Source organism: Ailuropoda melanoleuca, chromosome 2 (genome assembly GCF_002007445.2).
Source record: "Ailuropoda melanoleuca isolate Jingjing chromosome 2, ASM200744v2, whole genome shotgun sequence".
NCBI classification, from domain to species: domain Eukaryota; kingdom Metazoa; phylum Chordata; class Mammalia; order Carnivora; family Ursidae; genus Ailuropoda; species Ailuropoda melanoleuca.
In genome coordinates, this window is record NC_048219.1 from 155187436 (window position 1) to 155202313 (window position 14878).

Genomic DNA, 14878 nt, shown 5'->3' on the forward strand with positions numbered 1-14878 from the left:
TTTTTAGGAAGTTATGTTTTGTACCAAAATCCAGGACTGCACTTTATAAAAATGATGCTTAAGAATTTGAGTGATTTTCTTCAGGCTTGTCACTATTCTATATTTGGGAAGGCGTACATAGAGTTTAAATCATTGATTTAAAGGCCAGATTTAAAGGAAATGAGTGAGTGTAAGAGAAATTCCATTCCAGGTTATCCTGATTCTTCTTTGAGGACTGTGTTGTAATTCCATCCGTTTTGCAGTAATAAAGTCCCTTTTAAATTATACTTATTTCTTCCTCTTATATTTTCGCTTTCTTTTTTATGAATAACAAGGCAGGAAAGATCCTAAGGGCAAATAATTTCAAATCTGATCTACCGTCCTCATAGTTTCCTGAGATTATCACGTTTTTTAAATCTATCCATCCTATAGACCATGCTATATTCTTGCTCATTTTATATACTCATCTTTCAAGACTTAGCTTGAAAGTCGCTCCTCTTTAAGTCTTCCTTTATATCTATCTATATCTCCCTATAGGTATGGGTACAGGTAGGTTTCCATACTTGAACTTCAAGTTACACTCTACAGCATAGAACTTAGCAACAGCATTACGCTACAATATTAATCAATATATCTCTCTTCCTTGATAGACAAGGCAGTTTCCAAAGATAAGTACTATGTGTTTATCACTTTTTATTCCAAGTGTCTGGGACACAGTGAGTGCTCTGTAAATATTAACAAATGTGCAAATGGAACAATAAATGAATGAACATGAAAGTAGTACAACTCACCATTGGCCCAGGTTTTCCAGGCATACCGTGTGTACCTCGTTGTCCCTAATTAGGAGCAAAAGAGGCAAGATAAAATTACATTTTTACAGTATTTGCTCATAATTCATTTGCTTTATAAAAATTCCCATGTTAAAAACTGAAGAACAAATATTATAGTTAACCGACAACCTCAACTGGGTCAACAGCAATAAAAATACATTTTTGTACGACACTGATAAGGTAGTAATAAACACTTCCATCCTTGCAACAATAACAAAGAAAAATCAAGATTGAAAAAATGGAACTGATTAAAATGATCCTTTTTACTTGAATGTATGATTTTCAATCAAATGAGCCTTAAGACAATGGAATTTTGTACACCTTAGTCTTTCTAATAGATTAACTCAGAGGGGGAATGTGCTCCTTGTAAAAACAACAACAACAAAATAAAGTACACACACAGAGGATATTAAGTGGTAGTGAACGCTATGGTGATCATCTAGTCCTTCCTTCAGCACCAAGTAATCATTCTACCACTGCTGAAAGTGCCTTAAGCTGAGAGCTCATAGTTAAGACCCTCCCATGAACTGCCCTCAGCTAAAGAGTTAGCACTCCCGAGGTTATGCGTCTTCCAAGGTCAATGCAGTAGAACAAAGGATTGCCCCCCACCCCCATTCAAGAGTAGTCTGACGAGCCATCCCAACCCCATAGTTCTCATGGAACTGAAGACTCATGGAGACTGGGGTCTTTGTTGTCATTGTAATACAGCTTAAATTCTCCCTGTGTCACACCCTGCTTTTTATTCATTTCTTCACAAATGTAGCTTCTGAGAGCACTCCCCAATAAATTTCCTGCACACAAGTCTTTGCTTTGATGCTGTTTCCTAGGAAACTTGACCTGACACCCTAATACCATTGGTGCCAGGAGAAGTACAAGAAAGCAGACTCGAAAATGGAAATTTAAAGCTGGATTCCTCACTGACCAGCTCGTGATAGATGAAGTATGACTCACTCTTGACATCCTGTGGTGACGCAGCAATAAATATTGTCTCCAGTGGCAAACTGAGATAGGGCACAAGTGTAAGAGAAAGGGCTATGGGTACAATAGCTCAGGCACTTGCAAAGGATTTGATGAAGTAGCAATTATAAAATTAATGGAATTGCATAGATCTTGTTGAATGAATACATTGGAGAAAGACAATGAGAGGCTAATGGTGATTTATCATCAATATGAGACTCCTTGGAAGCGTTGTAAAATATTGTCATCTTCCACAATCAGAGGGAAGAAAAAGCTGAAGATTGGGCCCAGGACTTGATAAAGCTTCAAGAGCTCTTGAGAAGGTTGAATTCTAAAACATAGAAAGTCTGGTATGCCCTATGGTCAGGGCTCTTGAGTAGAAGGAATGAAGTTTGGTACTGGGATAGCTTAAGAACTTTGAAATCTCAGCTCTGAAGTCTGTGGGCCTGTAGAAATTCCCACCATTCCCACCATTAACAGCTTTTTCTTCCTTGCTTAAAGATAATGCGGGAGCCTCAACTTTACCAGACAACATATGATGCCACCACCACCACCTGCCCCTGCTGCTCAGCCACCAGATCAATACTTAGCCTCAAGTCACAAACTAACTGAGCTGAGGAAAAGCTGCTTCTGATAACAGAGGGAAGATACACACCAAAGGAGCTATGAGTCCTTACATCACAGAGAGGCAGAATCCAAAAAAGGGTGTGTGGGAGTAGGTCCTGAGGGTACTACATAGTGAGGGAAAGGACATAAGGTGGAGAACTTTAATAGTACAGAAATACGCTCCCATGATACACATTTAACACTCTGCTAAAGACTCTGAAAAATTGTGTTAATATGGGAGATGGTTCTTAGAAACTTAGAGGGATGGCCCACACTCAGGGAGGTAGAAATGCCAGAACTGCCTTGGCAGATAGTAGAATAGAGCACAGAGAAGTGAACATATGAAATTGGATATACCGTATAAGGATGGATAAGCAACAGCTGACTATACTCTACAGTATTTTCTGCATTTCCAGAGGACACTTTATCTTCAACGGGATAAGCAAGGGCCTATTGAGAGGGTCTCACTTCTCCCCAGTCAGGGCCCTGACTTTGGTACTATAGAGAAACTCGAAGGTGGTTGTCTTCCATAGCAAGGGATAATAGCAGGGGATGTTGTAAACCTGGGATTCCTAATATTAATGGGGATAATAAGATCTCATAACGATAGAGGCTAGGTACAGTCCTTAATTGTCCAAATTAAAGCAGGTGTAATACAATGAACTGCAAGGTTGAAATATTAGCAAGTATAGCCTAACCTTCAGGGAGCTGTGAAGAGAATCAACTGAATATGCCCCCTACCTAGCTAGGTTCAAGGTACATAGGCAGACAGCAAGGGCATTTCTCAATCTATACATTTAAAATACAACAAAGGCGGGGTGCTTGGGTGGCTCAGTGGGTCAAGCATCTGCCCTTGGTTCAGGTCAGATCTCAGGATCCTGGGTTCGAGCCCCAAGTAGGGCTCCCTGCTCATCGGGGAGCTTGCTTCTCCCTCTCCCTCTGCCCTTCTCCTCTGCTTCTGCTCTTGCTCACGCTCTCTCTCTCTATCATGAATAAAGAAAAAATGTGTAAAATAAATAATAAAATAAATCAAAGACAGATGATCAGGAAACTCAGCTCTCTAAACAGGGTACACTCAAAGCACTTACCTTTTAGGATGGTGATGAATATGAAATAAAGCATGGACAAATGCTTGGCATATAATAACTGCTTAATAAAAAGTACCTATTATCATAATTTTATTACTATTCCAAATTTTATATTTTTTTCCATGAACTATATTCCATGCTGCTATAGGTTTTTATAATTTTCTTAACTTTGGTATTAATATAAGTAGGCAACAAATGTACTGTGGTTATATAAGACGTTAACATTAACAGAAGCTGGATGAAAGGTGCACAGGAACTCTCTATACTATCTTTGCAACTTTTCTGTAAACATAAATTTATTTCAAAGTAAAAAGCAAAGATAAAAAGTGAAAAATTAGAAAGTAGGCAACCAGTACTATATTCTCATTTAAAAAAAAATATTCAGTTCATTTGAGAGAGTTGAAATACACATACTTACAGGAGCCCCCTGTGGCCCAAGCCTCCCTCTTTCTCCTGGCATTCCCCTTGGACCCTACAGACGAGATAGAAAAAACACCTTTGAAGCATCTTCTTTGAATTCTAAGGTAGTTTGACTACATCATTCAATTCAATTGAGACTCAATATAATTGACCACCAAACAATAGTATTTCTAGGGGCAACTTTGGGTTTGAAAAAAACCTCCACTTGTGCGGATACATAACCTACCGCCTCTTACCTAAATAGATTTCACTTAATGTAGCTATAATGGGCTAAATATACAATAATCCTGATTTGAACACTAACTATAGAAAATGAATAAGAGCATTCAATGGTTAAGAAAAACCATGAAATGCAAAAAGCCTTTTCTATCCAAGGGGTGCAATTCTCTGGATGTGCTTATCTGTCAGCTGGTAATCAAGATTACTTCATCAGCTAACATATTTTCTCCATGTCATTTTGTTTTTCATTTAAACATTCTCTCAATATAGTCTAAAAAGCAAAAAAAAAAAAAAAAAAAAAAAAAAAAAAAAAAAAAAAAAGAAAGAAAGAAAGAAAGACAGAAAGAAAGAAAGAAGAAAAAATCCACACAAGAACAACACCAAACCTAAACAAAACAAACCCAGAGAATTAAATTGATACATACCAGTGGACCCATGGCACCCATTGGACCAGTAGGGCCAGCTTCACCCTAAAGCAAAAATGAGATTACATTATAGTATGAAAAGCCTACAACTGATATTCACATCACTGTTTCCATGTGTGTGTCATTTTAAAAGTATATTTTCAAACTGAGCATTTGAAAGGCATACTTGAAATGAAGGACCTCAAAATTCTGTTGTTTTACTTTTTCTCAAAATGCAATGGCAATTTAGTTTCTATAGAAAAAAGTATAAAATAAAAGTGAAGATGTAAACAAGATTGATGAAACTATCACATCTGTTCACATTAATTAGTATCAAAAAAGTAGTTATAGGTTTATGTCTGATAATACTTTAGCTCAAGTAAAACTTTACAAAGCTAAAATTGACTAACATTCCTTTAAGATCTATTATAGGAAGTTTAAAAATAAAATAATTAAAGCCAATGCATACACATACACACACACGCACACACACAGACGCACATGCACACATATATCTCACATGATGCTTCCCACTAAATTATGGTCTCTCTCTCTCTTGAAACATAAACAATCTTGGGAAGAAACAATGGCCAGAGGGCCTGGAATCAAAAGCGTACTAAATAATAGAGCTAATAAATTACCTAAACCTCTCAGATATTTTTGAAGAAGAAAAAAGAGTGAATGTGTTTTAGAGGGTGAATTCATAGTACCATCTTCATGTAAGGAAAACACCCATCCTGAACTGGCAGAAACCCAGTGCATGATGCCTATTCTTGGTGGCAAAGTTAAGCCATGTCATGTATCCTGCCAAATCTATTGCCACTCATCTACAAAAAATTATATTTATCTACTCAACTATCTCTTTTTCATACTCCTCTTTCCTCCAAAATTTAAGGGGGTTCTGAAAAGTTGGTAGGCACTTGAAGCAAACCAGAAATGCAACGGTGAGGTTAGATTTAGGTTTTATACAGTTACCTTGGAACCAGTTGCTCCTACTTCACCTTTAGGGCCTTCAAGACCTTTGTGTCCCTAAGGAGAAAAATATAAATTTGTATTTTTCTGCTTTTTTAATTCTCAGATGTGTAAAAGAAGAACCCAAAATAAGCTCACAGAAAGTGCCTTATAAAAACGGATATTTAAATTTGTTACCCAGAATGTTTCCAAATTCTCAACATTTTTTGAAAGCCTATTCAAAGAAAATTAAAATAGCATTCTTAATTTGCAATGTTCTCACCTTTCAGATTTTTGTGACTTCACAGAAAGTTAATCTGTAGCTACAAATGAAAAACCTATAGTGGTTTTAGAGAAGACAAGTAATTGTGGAGTTTTTTCAGTTATAGAATATGGATTATAGCCAGGCATGACATTCAAAATAATTAATAACTAGTACAGCAGCAAGCATTCTAATCAGAAGCTCAACTACTCAAAACAGAAGCCAGCCAGTATATACTTATCAAATATCAGCCATGCTTTCTGATAGATAGATGATAGATTGATAGATAGATAGGTAGGTAGATAGATATAGATAGATATGAAATTTCTTTTTTTTTTTTCCGGAGTTTTGAGATCTTTTTTTCATTTGAGGGTAAACCTTAATGCTATTAAATTCACAAATATGCTAATCTAAATACCTGATTTTATTTATCTAAAACATATAGCAAACATACAAATATCTATTTTCTCCACATGTCAGAGCCCATTCATTTCATGGTTTGGAAATGCAGAGAATAGATTTCCCTTAAACTGCAAGTCAGCAAGTATTTCTGTACAGCTAACTTTAGCAAAATTCATACAAAATAGTAATTAACAACAATTCTTGTTAACTCACAAGGAAACAGCTTCAAACTGCATTTTGTTAAAGTTTCTGTACTACAATGTCGAAAAACTGAATGACACAAATATTGAAAAGTTAAAAATCTCTTAACTTTATTCCTGGCACCACTACCACAATTTACAGGCAATATACCTGATATAATGAAACAAAAAAGAAAAAGCTGTAACAGATAAAAGACCTCATCTAATTGACACTACTCTGCATTAATCAATAGCTACACTGTTTGCAAACTGGGGCGATGAAAGCCCTGAGCAAGAAGGGTTTCCTGTTTAAGCTGCAGTAACTTCTCTGACAATGAATCACCGTTCCTTCTGTGGCAGAGTTCTACAGTTCCTCTAACGCATTTGGGATGACTGTCTCAAAGTTACCTGCAGCTTTCCTGACAACTGCTCGCTCTCTCTCCTGCTAAGAACTATAGCCTTTTCTTCTCAGTTTTTTTTAGAACCTCCTGCTACCATATCCACCACTTCTACTGCCAGATCCATAAGCACCACAATAGGGACTGCCCGAGCTTCTTCCACCAAAACTGTTCCCCTTCATTGGTCCATAATTTGATTGCTGTTGTCCACTATAATTTCCAAAATCATTTTGGCTCCCACCACCACCATAGTTACCTCCATGATTTCTTCCTTCATTGTAACCATCATATCCTCCACCACTGCCACCGTATCTGCCTCCTTGGTGTCCACTAGCACCATAGCCTCCTCTACTACTATAACCAGGACCACCACCATCGTTGCTACCATCATCCCCAAATCCATCATATCTACCATCACCTCCTCCCTAACTACCTTTGCTCCCACCACCTTCACCACCATAGCCTCGTCTTCCACCAAAGTTTCCTCCATGACCCATAAAGTTGCCAGATCTACCTCCATGACCTCTTTGTGATCCAGCAGACTGCGCTTCTTTAGAAAGGACCTTTTCCACTTCACAGTTATGCCCATTAATAGTGTGGTATTTCTGAACAACAATTTTATCAACTGTATCATGATCATTAAAAGTTACAAAAGCAAAGCGTCTCTTTTTTCCAGGCTGCCTGTCTTCCATTACTTCTATGGTTTCAATCTGGCCATACTTTCCAAAGTAATCTCTCAGATTATATTCCTCTGTTCCTTCTTTAATACCACCGATGGAAATTTTCTTCACTGTCAGTTGGGCACCAGGCTTTATAGAATCCTCTCTAGGAACAGCTCTCTTTGGTTCCATTACACACTCATCAACCTTGTGTGGTCAGCACACATTGCTGCTGCAGTGGAGGTTTTACCTCCATTTTGAGTGATATGTAATTTCTATATATGTACATAACATATAATAATTACATATTAATTATCTTGAGTTATAAAGAGAGAAGCATTCTATGGCGTTCCAGATCCAGGCTGCCTGGACCCCTCCCATGATTTAGTGCACTCTCTAGTATCATGTCACTTATTCCACTATGTAGTCATTATGTCTTTGAGTAACTGTAATTCTCATTAGCTTGAAGCTGAAGGCTATGGATTTTTCTTGTTCATCACTGTGTCCTCTTCTGTAATACAGTATCCAGCATATAGTAAGGACACAAAATATATTTGTTTATAGAATCAAATGAAATTCAAAGGAAACATAAAAAAGTATAGTGAATATTTTGACCACAGATGAATACTGAGATCATAGCCAGCTAAGGACAACTGACAAATAGAATTGTAAAGATTTGGAAGGTAATGCTCCCCAGACCCTACTTAATAAGCCATAGTATCTGAAAGGATTACAAAGGAACTTACTCGGTGACCCTTCAGGCCTGGAAGACCAGGAGCCCCAGGAAACCCTCGAGCTCCCTGTGGAAAAAAAAATAGGTAAGACATTTGAGTGTCATTAATAAGAATAGGAAATTGTTTAATATAATTTTTGTTCCCAAAAATCTAATACTATAGTTTTTTTTAGCAAAATACCAAAGAAGAGAAAGGAGCAGTATACTTTAATCTCTCAAAATACACCTAGGTGATCAAAATTAGCAAAGCAAACTCACCGCTAGGAATGGAAACGTGACTTACACAAAGACATTGATTAGTGCCAGGTATTGATTTGATGACATTTTCAAACACTGTATTATAAGTAGTAGCAAAAAACAAAACAACATAAAACAAAAACCCAAACAAACAAAAAACAGGAAAATAAGCCTGAGTCAACATGTTCAATGTCTGAGTCAATTAGATCAATGTATGTGGAAAAAAGTCAGGGAAGGAACTTAAGGAAAACTATGCTTTCTCTATATTGTACTTTACTTGTGGTAGAAGAATAAATACGTCTGTACATGTCAACGTGTTTTATCTTCTCTGGACTACTAAATATTGGCAGCAGAATAGGATTAGAAAGATCACATTAAGATGTGATCAAAAATTTATTTTAAGTAAAATCTTCAGGAGAAGCTTTATGGATCTGTGATTGTTTCAAAGATAACTGAAGAAATGATATATCCAACAGAAGGGTTGGTCAAGAAATATGGAGAGAACAAGTTGGATGCTAGACTCAATAATTCCTTAATTTATGCTAATTTTATGCATCCTCCACCTAAGCATAGTAAATTATAAAACAATAGAAATCAAACAGAAAATTAAATCCAAATGGTATGACTATTTTGAAATGATGCTTGCAACTTTTTCCTCATACCCTCTTAAAATAGATAAGGAACCAGTGACTTAATTATTCACTAATTCTCATTGTGTACATTAATTTGGTTTTGAATTGAAGGCCATTACCACTGGCACCAGTAGACTGAGTACACTGATAGCGTAGATCAATGTATCAATTATTATCAATTATTACTATTAATCTGCATATCCCTGGTACTTAGCCTTGTGGCAGTGAGTGAGTGGGCAGTTAATGGGCAGTTAATGGTGAGTGGGCAGTTAATGAATAATTATTGAATAAACAACTGAAGAAATGGTTTAACATTTCTCTTAACACTCATAGCACTTTTCCTAAACCTTTCCTAAGGAACTTCTCTTGTGCTAACACAATCTTAGACAAATGGCAAAATCTTCTGTTCTGTACATCATTGCCTTCATTCATGTGTACTAAATAGTAAATGAAATTCATACGATAAAAGCAAAGCAATCATTCCTCTGTGACCTCTTGTAGGGAAAATGTTTCTGTGGTGCTTTAAGGAGGGGTTATAACAGTCAGGGCACATCAAACCATGTTCTCTGAACAAATAAAGTTCTACTAATTCTTCTGTTTACACAGCCCTGCTTAGGAATCCCTCGCTTCAAGAAATTCCTTTAAGTTTGTCCACTGGAATGCTCCCCTTTACTGATATTTGTTCCCCCTCTTTCCTGAGCAGGAAAGTCCATACACTCAGCCTATAGGAGAATTACTGAGCTATGTTAGTTCAAATAATTACTGAACTTTGAGTTTTTGTGGTCTGCAAAGTAATTCTCATGTGATTACATATCTCTAATACAACAAGAAAATGAACCAGATGTACCAGTACTCATAAAATTTTCTCTTTCTGCTGACCAGAGACTGTCATCACACCCCAACCACATGTGTCATTGCACAGAACTTGCAGAATGCATCTGCGACATGTTGGCAGGGCCTGCTTCCTCCCCACGGAGGGCCCACACTGAGAGGATGTGCAAGAGTGCAGCAGGATGGAACGTTCGAGCCTGGATTGGCTGACGTGGACATCTGTGCTAATGACTAAACCTCATGCCTTTGTCTGCATTGACTCCCCAGGCTGATGGGGGAGGAAAGGGAAGAGAGAGAGCAGAGAGCTAGGGAATAGGTTTTATGTTTGAAACTAAATAATCCTTGGAGCCCTATAAGTTCCCTTAAAAGATGAGTACTCATTTGTTTAAAAAAAAAAATCCCTGCATTGAACTTCATCAATTTTCAGGAAGTAAATGGAGAATAATTCAGTACTGCTGGTTGTACTGAGTGGAAGAGACATTAGAAAAGTATAGGAAATGTAGGAGGTAGAAGGTTGAATCCAGTTAGGGGTTGTCAGACAAGGAGAAACTTTAAAAGCAAGAATGTTGAGAGGATTTTTGCTAGCTTATCTCTAATTTTCCCCATTGCCTGTGTAGCATATCCTAGGAGAGGGCCTATCAAAGTAATGTGAGTGAGGATGGAAAGGTGGGTTCAGAGTATGGCCAAGTGGCCCAGGTCCTGAATTCTGGTGGAGTGTATTACCAGAGACAGGTCCCTGTAGTAAGCCAAGGGGGGGGTGGGGTGGAATAGCTAGTTTAGGAGTGCTGGCCATCAGTGTATCTCGTCATAAGATTTTAGGGTCCAGAACATCGATCAAGAATTTCAGCCAGAGTGAGGGTTTGAGGAGCAGCCAAAGAGGCATCCTGTCCATAATTTATTGTTCCTAGCATATAAAAAAAAATCAATAAACTCTCAAGCTGTTCTCTTTGACACGTGAACAATACAAAATAAAAATATTAAAAAGACAAATGGGATTAGGAATTTGTGAAATAGAAATAGGTCAGGTTGGTGACTTTGTAAATGTGACACTCAGTTTGGAGAGTATTCGTGTTAGGTTATGAAATAATTATCTAGCTCTGGAAGGATTATTCATATGGTGCCAATACAAAACAGGAAATTGGAATTAGCTATCACTCTGGCAAAATGTACTGTTTCACAATGACAGAAGGGAACATATCTTGGTGGTAGTGTCTAATGCACACGTATATAATGTGTAAGGTAATTCTAATGTTCTTTACTTTTCAAAGTTTGCCTCTATGGCATTGTTTCGATAAGTATAAACTTACCGGAGATCCTGCAAATCCCACTTCACCGGGATTTCCATTTCTACCAGGTTCACCCTTTAAAGAAACAAACAAACAAACAAGGTGAAGGGGAAGCAAAGAGGATTAGAATGTTCCCTTCTGAGACTAGATGACAAGACAACTGCAGATAAAAGTCTTTTTTAGACAGCTCATGCCCCACCCCCCACAAAAGAAAGCTCATGCCCAATGTTCCAAACAGTATAAAAGTGAGATTGGGTCTATTTCTGATGGCGATCTATTACAGCAAGTCAGTTGTGAAGGTTTCATTAATATATCTGGAAAGAAATTAATATAAATTATACTCATCTGACCTAGCTCACCTTTTTACGAACATCAAAATTTACACACCCATACATACACAGGTATATGTTATGAAATTCTATATCAACATGTGGTACTGAATTAAAACAGTTTCTTAGAACGCTAATAGTCACTTCTTTTCTTGTGATAAAATAATTAAGAACTACTAGACATATTTTCTTTATGACCAAATTCAACACAATCTGCTTAAATAAATCTCTTTGAAACACAAAGAGAAAAAACTATTTACTTGGTTTAGTATCACACAGAAATTAATGGTTTACTCGTGATTTTATCCTCAACTTTGGTACGACTAAGAAAAAAATCCAGAAAAGCAAATCTGTTTTTGTATCCTGTTCTTAGATCACATGTTATTACTGTTAAAACCTGAAGATGAGTCTTAACTTTAAAAATCCAGTTGAAGAAATGGCTTTTTCAGCACTGGAGAGCAATATCGGCACTATACTATTAATACATTAAAAAATTCCATTTAATGAAGACCTCATAATGATGTTTTGTCATCACAGCAATATCTTTTTCTTTAAGTTCACTTCAGAGGTTCCACCAGCAAAAGCTGTGGTGATTGTGACAGCAATTCTAATATCTTACAGACAAATCACAATGGAAAGGGGAGGGGCGGGGCAGGGCGGTGCAAGGAAAAAGCCAGAACCTAATAATATAAAACCATAGAAATTAAAAACACTTTCAGATTTTTGTAAAACTACACTCTGAGTTCTCCAGTTTTACGTGTGTTTAATGAAAGCTAAAAGTGAGGAAAATAAATGGAGAGTTAATGAATAATATCCATGTCAACACTGTGGCTCCTTCTTAACCACGTCAACATCTCAAAGCAGAATGAAGGCAGGCAGCTTACATCTTCACCAGGTTTTCCAGGAGGGCCCTCTGGTCCACGTGCACCTATTGGACCCTAATAACAAAGCAAAATGAAAGGGAAAAAATGAATATTTACTTATATTTGCCTATACCTACCAATGATATAATCTAAAATATTCTTGAGACAAATGAAAAATATCAGAGAATAGCTTTATTTATATTCTAAATTTTATGTTGCATGCCTCAGATTATGTACTCAAAGGAAAAAATTTTAATTTCACAAATGCAAATATCTCAGCATAGTCTGCTAACCATATTCAAAGCTTCTGAATTTAAATACTCTGCCACAAGGAACATAATACAGGCCTCCTGAACTGGACTCTAACTTCTCACTACGTTAGGAAAGAGCTGACAAAATAAATAGCTCACAACATTATGATGGTGGACCCATCTTTGACTGGGGCTACATGCTTACTTGACATTTACCATTGGTCCAGGTTCGCCAGGTTCGCCAGGAGGTCCTGTAGGGCCAACGCCACCCTGAAATTGAGAACAAATTATGCAAATAAATATAATTATATGTAAATTATATATACAAACCAAAGACAAACAGAATGCTAAATCATATATTCCTGCAGGATAGTCCAGTTGCTTAAACTGCTGGCTCCACCACTTTCCAGCCCTGTGACTTTGAGTGAGTTACTTAATCTCTCTAAACCTCAATTTCCTACTCTGTGAAATTAGAATAATAATGCTACCTACTTCATTAGGCTGTTACAACTCTCTGATAACAAATGCACGTTGAGAACCTAGAATAGTGCTGGCACAGAGTGAATGTTCCATCAGTGGTGGTTATCATCACGATCGTGACCATCACCTTCCTTATCATCAACTACGTCTTCTATTCATCCAGGGCAGTAATATAAAATGGCTTGAAGTAAGACTCCACACACATGAAAATGACAATATGAAATCTTTGACAGAGCTAAGAATTCTTTTTTCCCCTTTCTTTTGAAAAATTATTTCCTGCTGCCTGTCAAATCACTACAAAAATTAAAACAGTGCTACACTATTTTATTGGTATTTGATATGCTATAGCAAGAAAGTATAGTATTATACTCTTTCTAAAGATCCATGGAATGATTACCTTGACTGTGGTTTCTAATACCACATGGTGGTAGCCTTCTATGATCTGATTTCACAGCCCTCAGAGTTAGCACATAACCAATTAGGAGCATTTTCATTATGACATGAGGTAATGATCTGTTATTTCAGAAGCAAAGGCATATAAAATTCCTATGTATCAGAGGCCGGTCACATAAAGAAACCAGATGATAAAACTTTAGCCCCATGCAGAAACTTTGAAAAACATGCTGCATATATTTCTGAGTAAAAGTTAATTGAACACAGCCTGTTCAAAGTGAGCATTACAATATGAAATTTAAAGGCCAACCAAAAGCACTAATGTCACAGAGACCTCATTTGTATTTGTTTTTATTTTGCTATAGTATGTAGTTTAATTATAAAAAGACTTACTTGCTGCCCTTGTAAGCCTTGAGGTCCCCTTGGGCCAACAGGACCCTTAAAAACAAATGAGAAGAAAAGTTGCATAGTGTTCATGACAATTAGGCCAAACATTTCAAAAATGTTGAATCAGGGTTAGAATCTGGAAAAGTGAAGCTTTGACAGTGAAAGATGATGACATTCTCCATTTGTACGCATCTGGAATGCAGCTAAATTCAAGAAGATTAAAGTTTGGGCAACATTTGGGATGATTTTATACATACTTTCACTCTCATAAAGAGAAAAAAGAATATGCCTGTATACACCCAGTGCCTTTGGGACAAGAACATTTGCATGCTTCAGGGGTGGTTCTGTTAAACCAGAATATCCAACAAAAGAAAAATCTTGGCAGGCAGAAAGTAATTCTCAAACTGTCTATTGAGTTCTGCAGCATCACGGCAGATAACTCTTAAACGTAAATAAGCAGACTGAATTAAAGACTTAGGAAGCTATCAGCAACATTGACTAGATTATATTAAATATAAGTTTAACATTATCTACGGCACTGAGATTTCTGGATTATTTCTTTCTTTCATAACATGCATTTAATGTATCCACATAGGCTTTCCCCATTTAAATATGAAATGATTACACTGAGGCATGACAAAGGGAAGAAAAGGAAAATGCCATTTAAAAAATTGTATTAATCATATAACCATATAATTTTTGAAATGTCAAAAAAGAAATCAATTAAATCAAAATCAAGTTTGTTCTTATGGCAAAAATTTACATCTTTATTTTGAATTGATCAGGGTTTTAGCTAGTAAGAAAACAAAAGCTCCATTTAAAAAATAAACATATATGCAATTTGGACTTCAAATGGACGAAAACACATATATTTCAGAAATATATCCCAAGGTAATCGTTGAATGAACCCGCATTGCTAGTGATTTTAAAAGCAGACAGACAAACGATGTTTAAGGATGGATAAAAGGGATGGTTATGTATGTGGTCTGACTTTACACTGGCTATTGCCTGAAATTCCTTTAATCTGGGATGCCTTCGAATTATGTTATGAGCAAAAAAGCATGGGAGAATTGGTTGGATAAGTGTTAATTTGTTCAGTGAG

At 36.7% G+C, this 14878-nt stretch overlaps 2 protein-coding genes across 3 annotated transcripts in view; both read right to left on the reverse strand.

Moving 5' to 3' along the window:
- Nucleotides 1-14878, reverse strand: part of COL5A2 (collagen type V alpha 2 chain) — a 134993-nt gene that overhangs the window by 40456 nt on the left and 79659 nt on the right. For both annotated transcript variants that reach the window (XM_011224218.3, XM_019799062.2), the window contains exons 9-17: nt 13783-13827; nt 12733-12786; nt 12287-12340; nt 11095-11148; nt 8101-8154; nt 5479-5532; nt 4525-4569; nt 3879-3932; nt 771-815 (exon numbers count right to left, since the gene is read on the reverse strand). In XM_011224218.3, coding sequence (XP_011222520.1) covers nt 771-815; nt 3879-3932; nt 4525-4569; nt 5479-5532; nt 8101-8154; nt 11095-11148; nt 12287-12340; nt 12733-12786; nt 13783-13827 — 459 coding nt within the window. The remainder of the gene's footprint in view (nt 1-770; nt 816-3878; nt 3933-4524; nt 4570-5478; nt 5533-8100; nt 8155-11094; nt 11149-12286; nt 12341-12732; nt 12787-13782; nt 13828-14878) is intronic.
- On the reverse strand, nt 5546-7677 carry LOC100472856 (heterogeneous nuclear ribonucleoprotein A3-like). Its single transcript, XM_034654838.1, is given in 1 exon segment — nt 5546-7677. A coding segment is annotated over 1 exon segment (771 nt). The 5' UTR covers nt 7547-7677; the 3' UTR covers nt 5546-6775.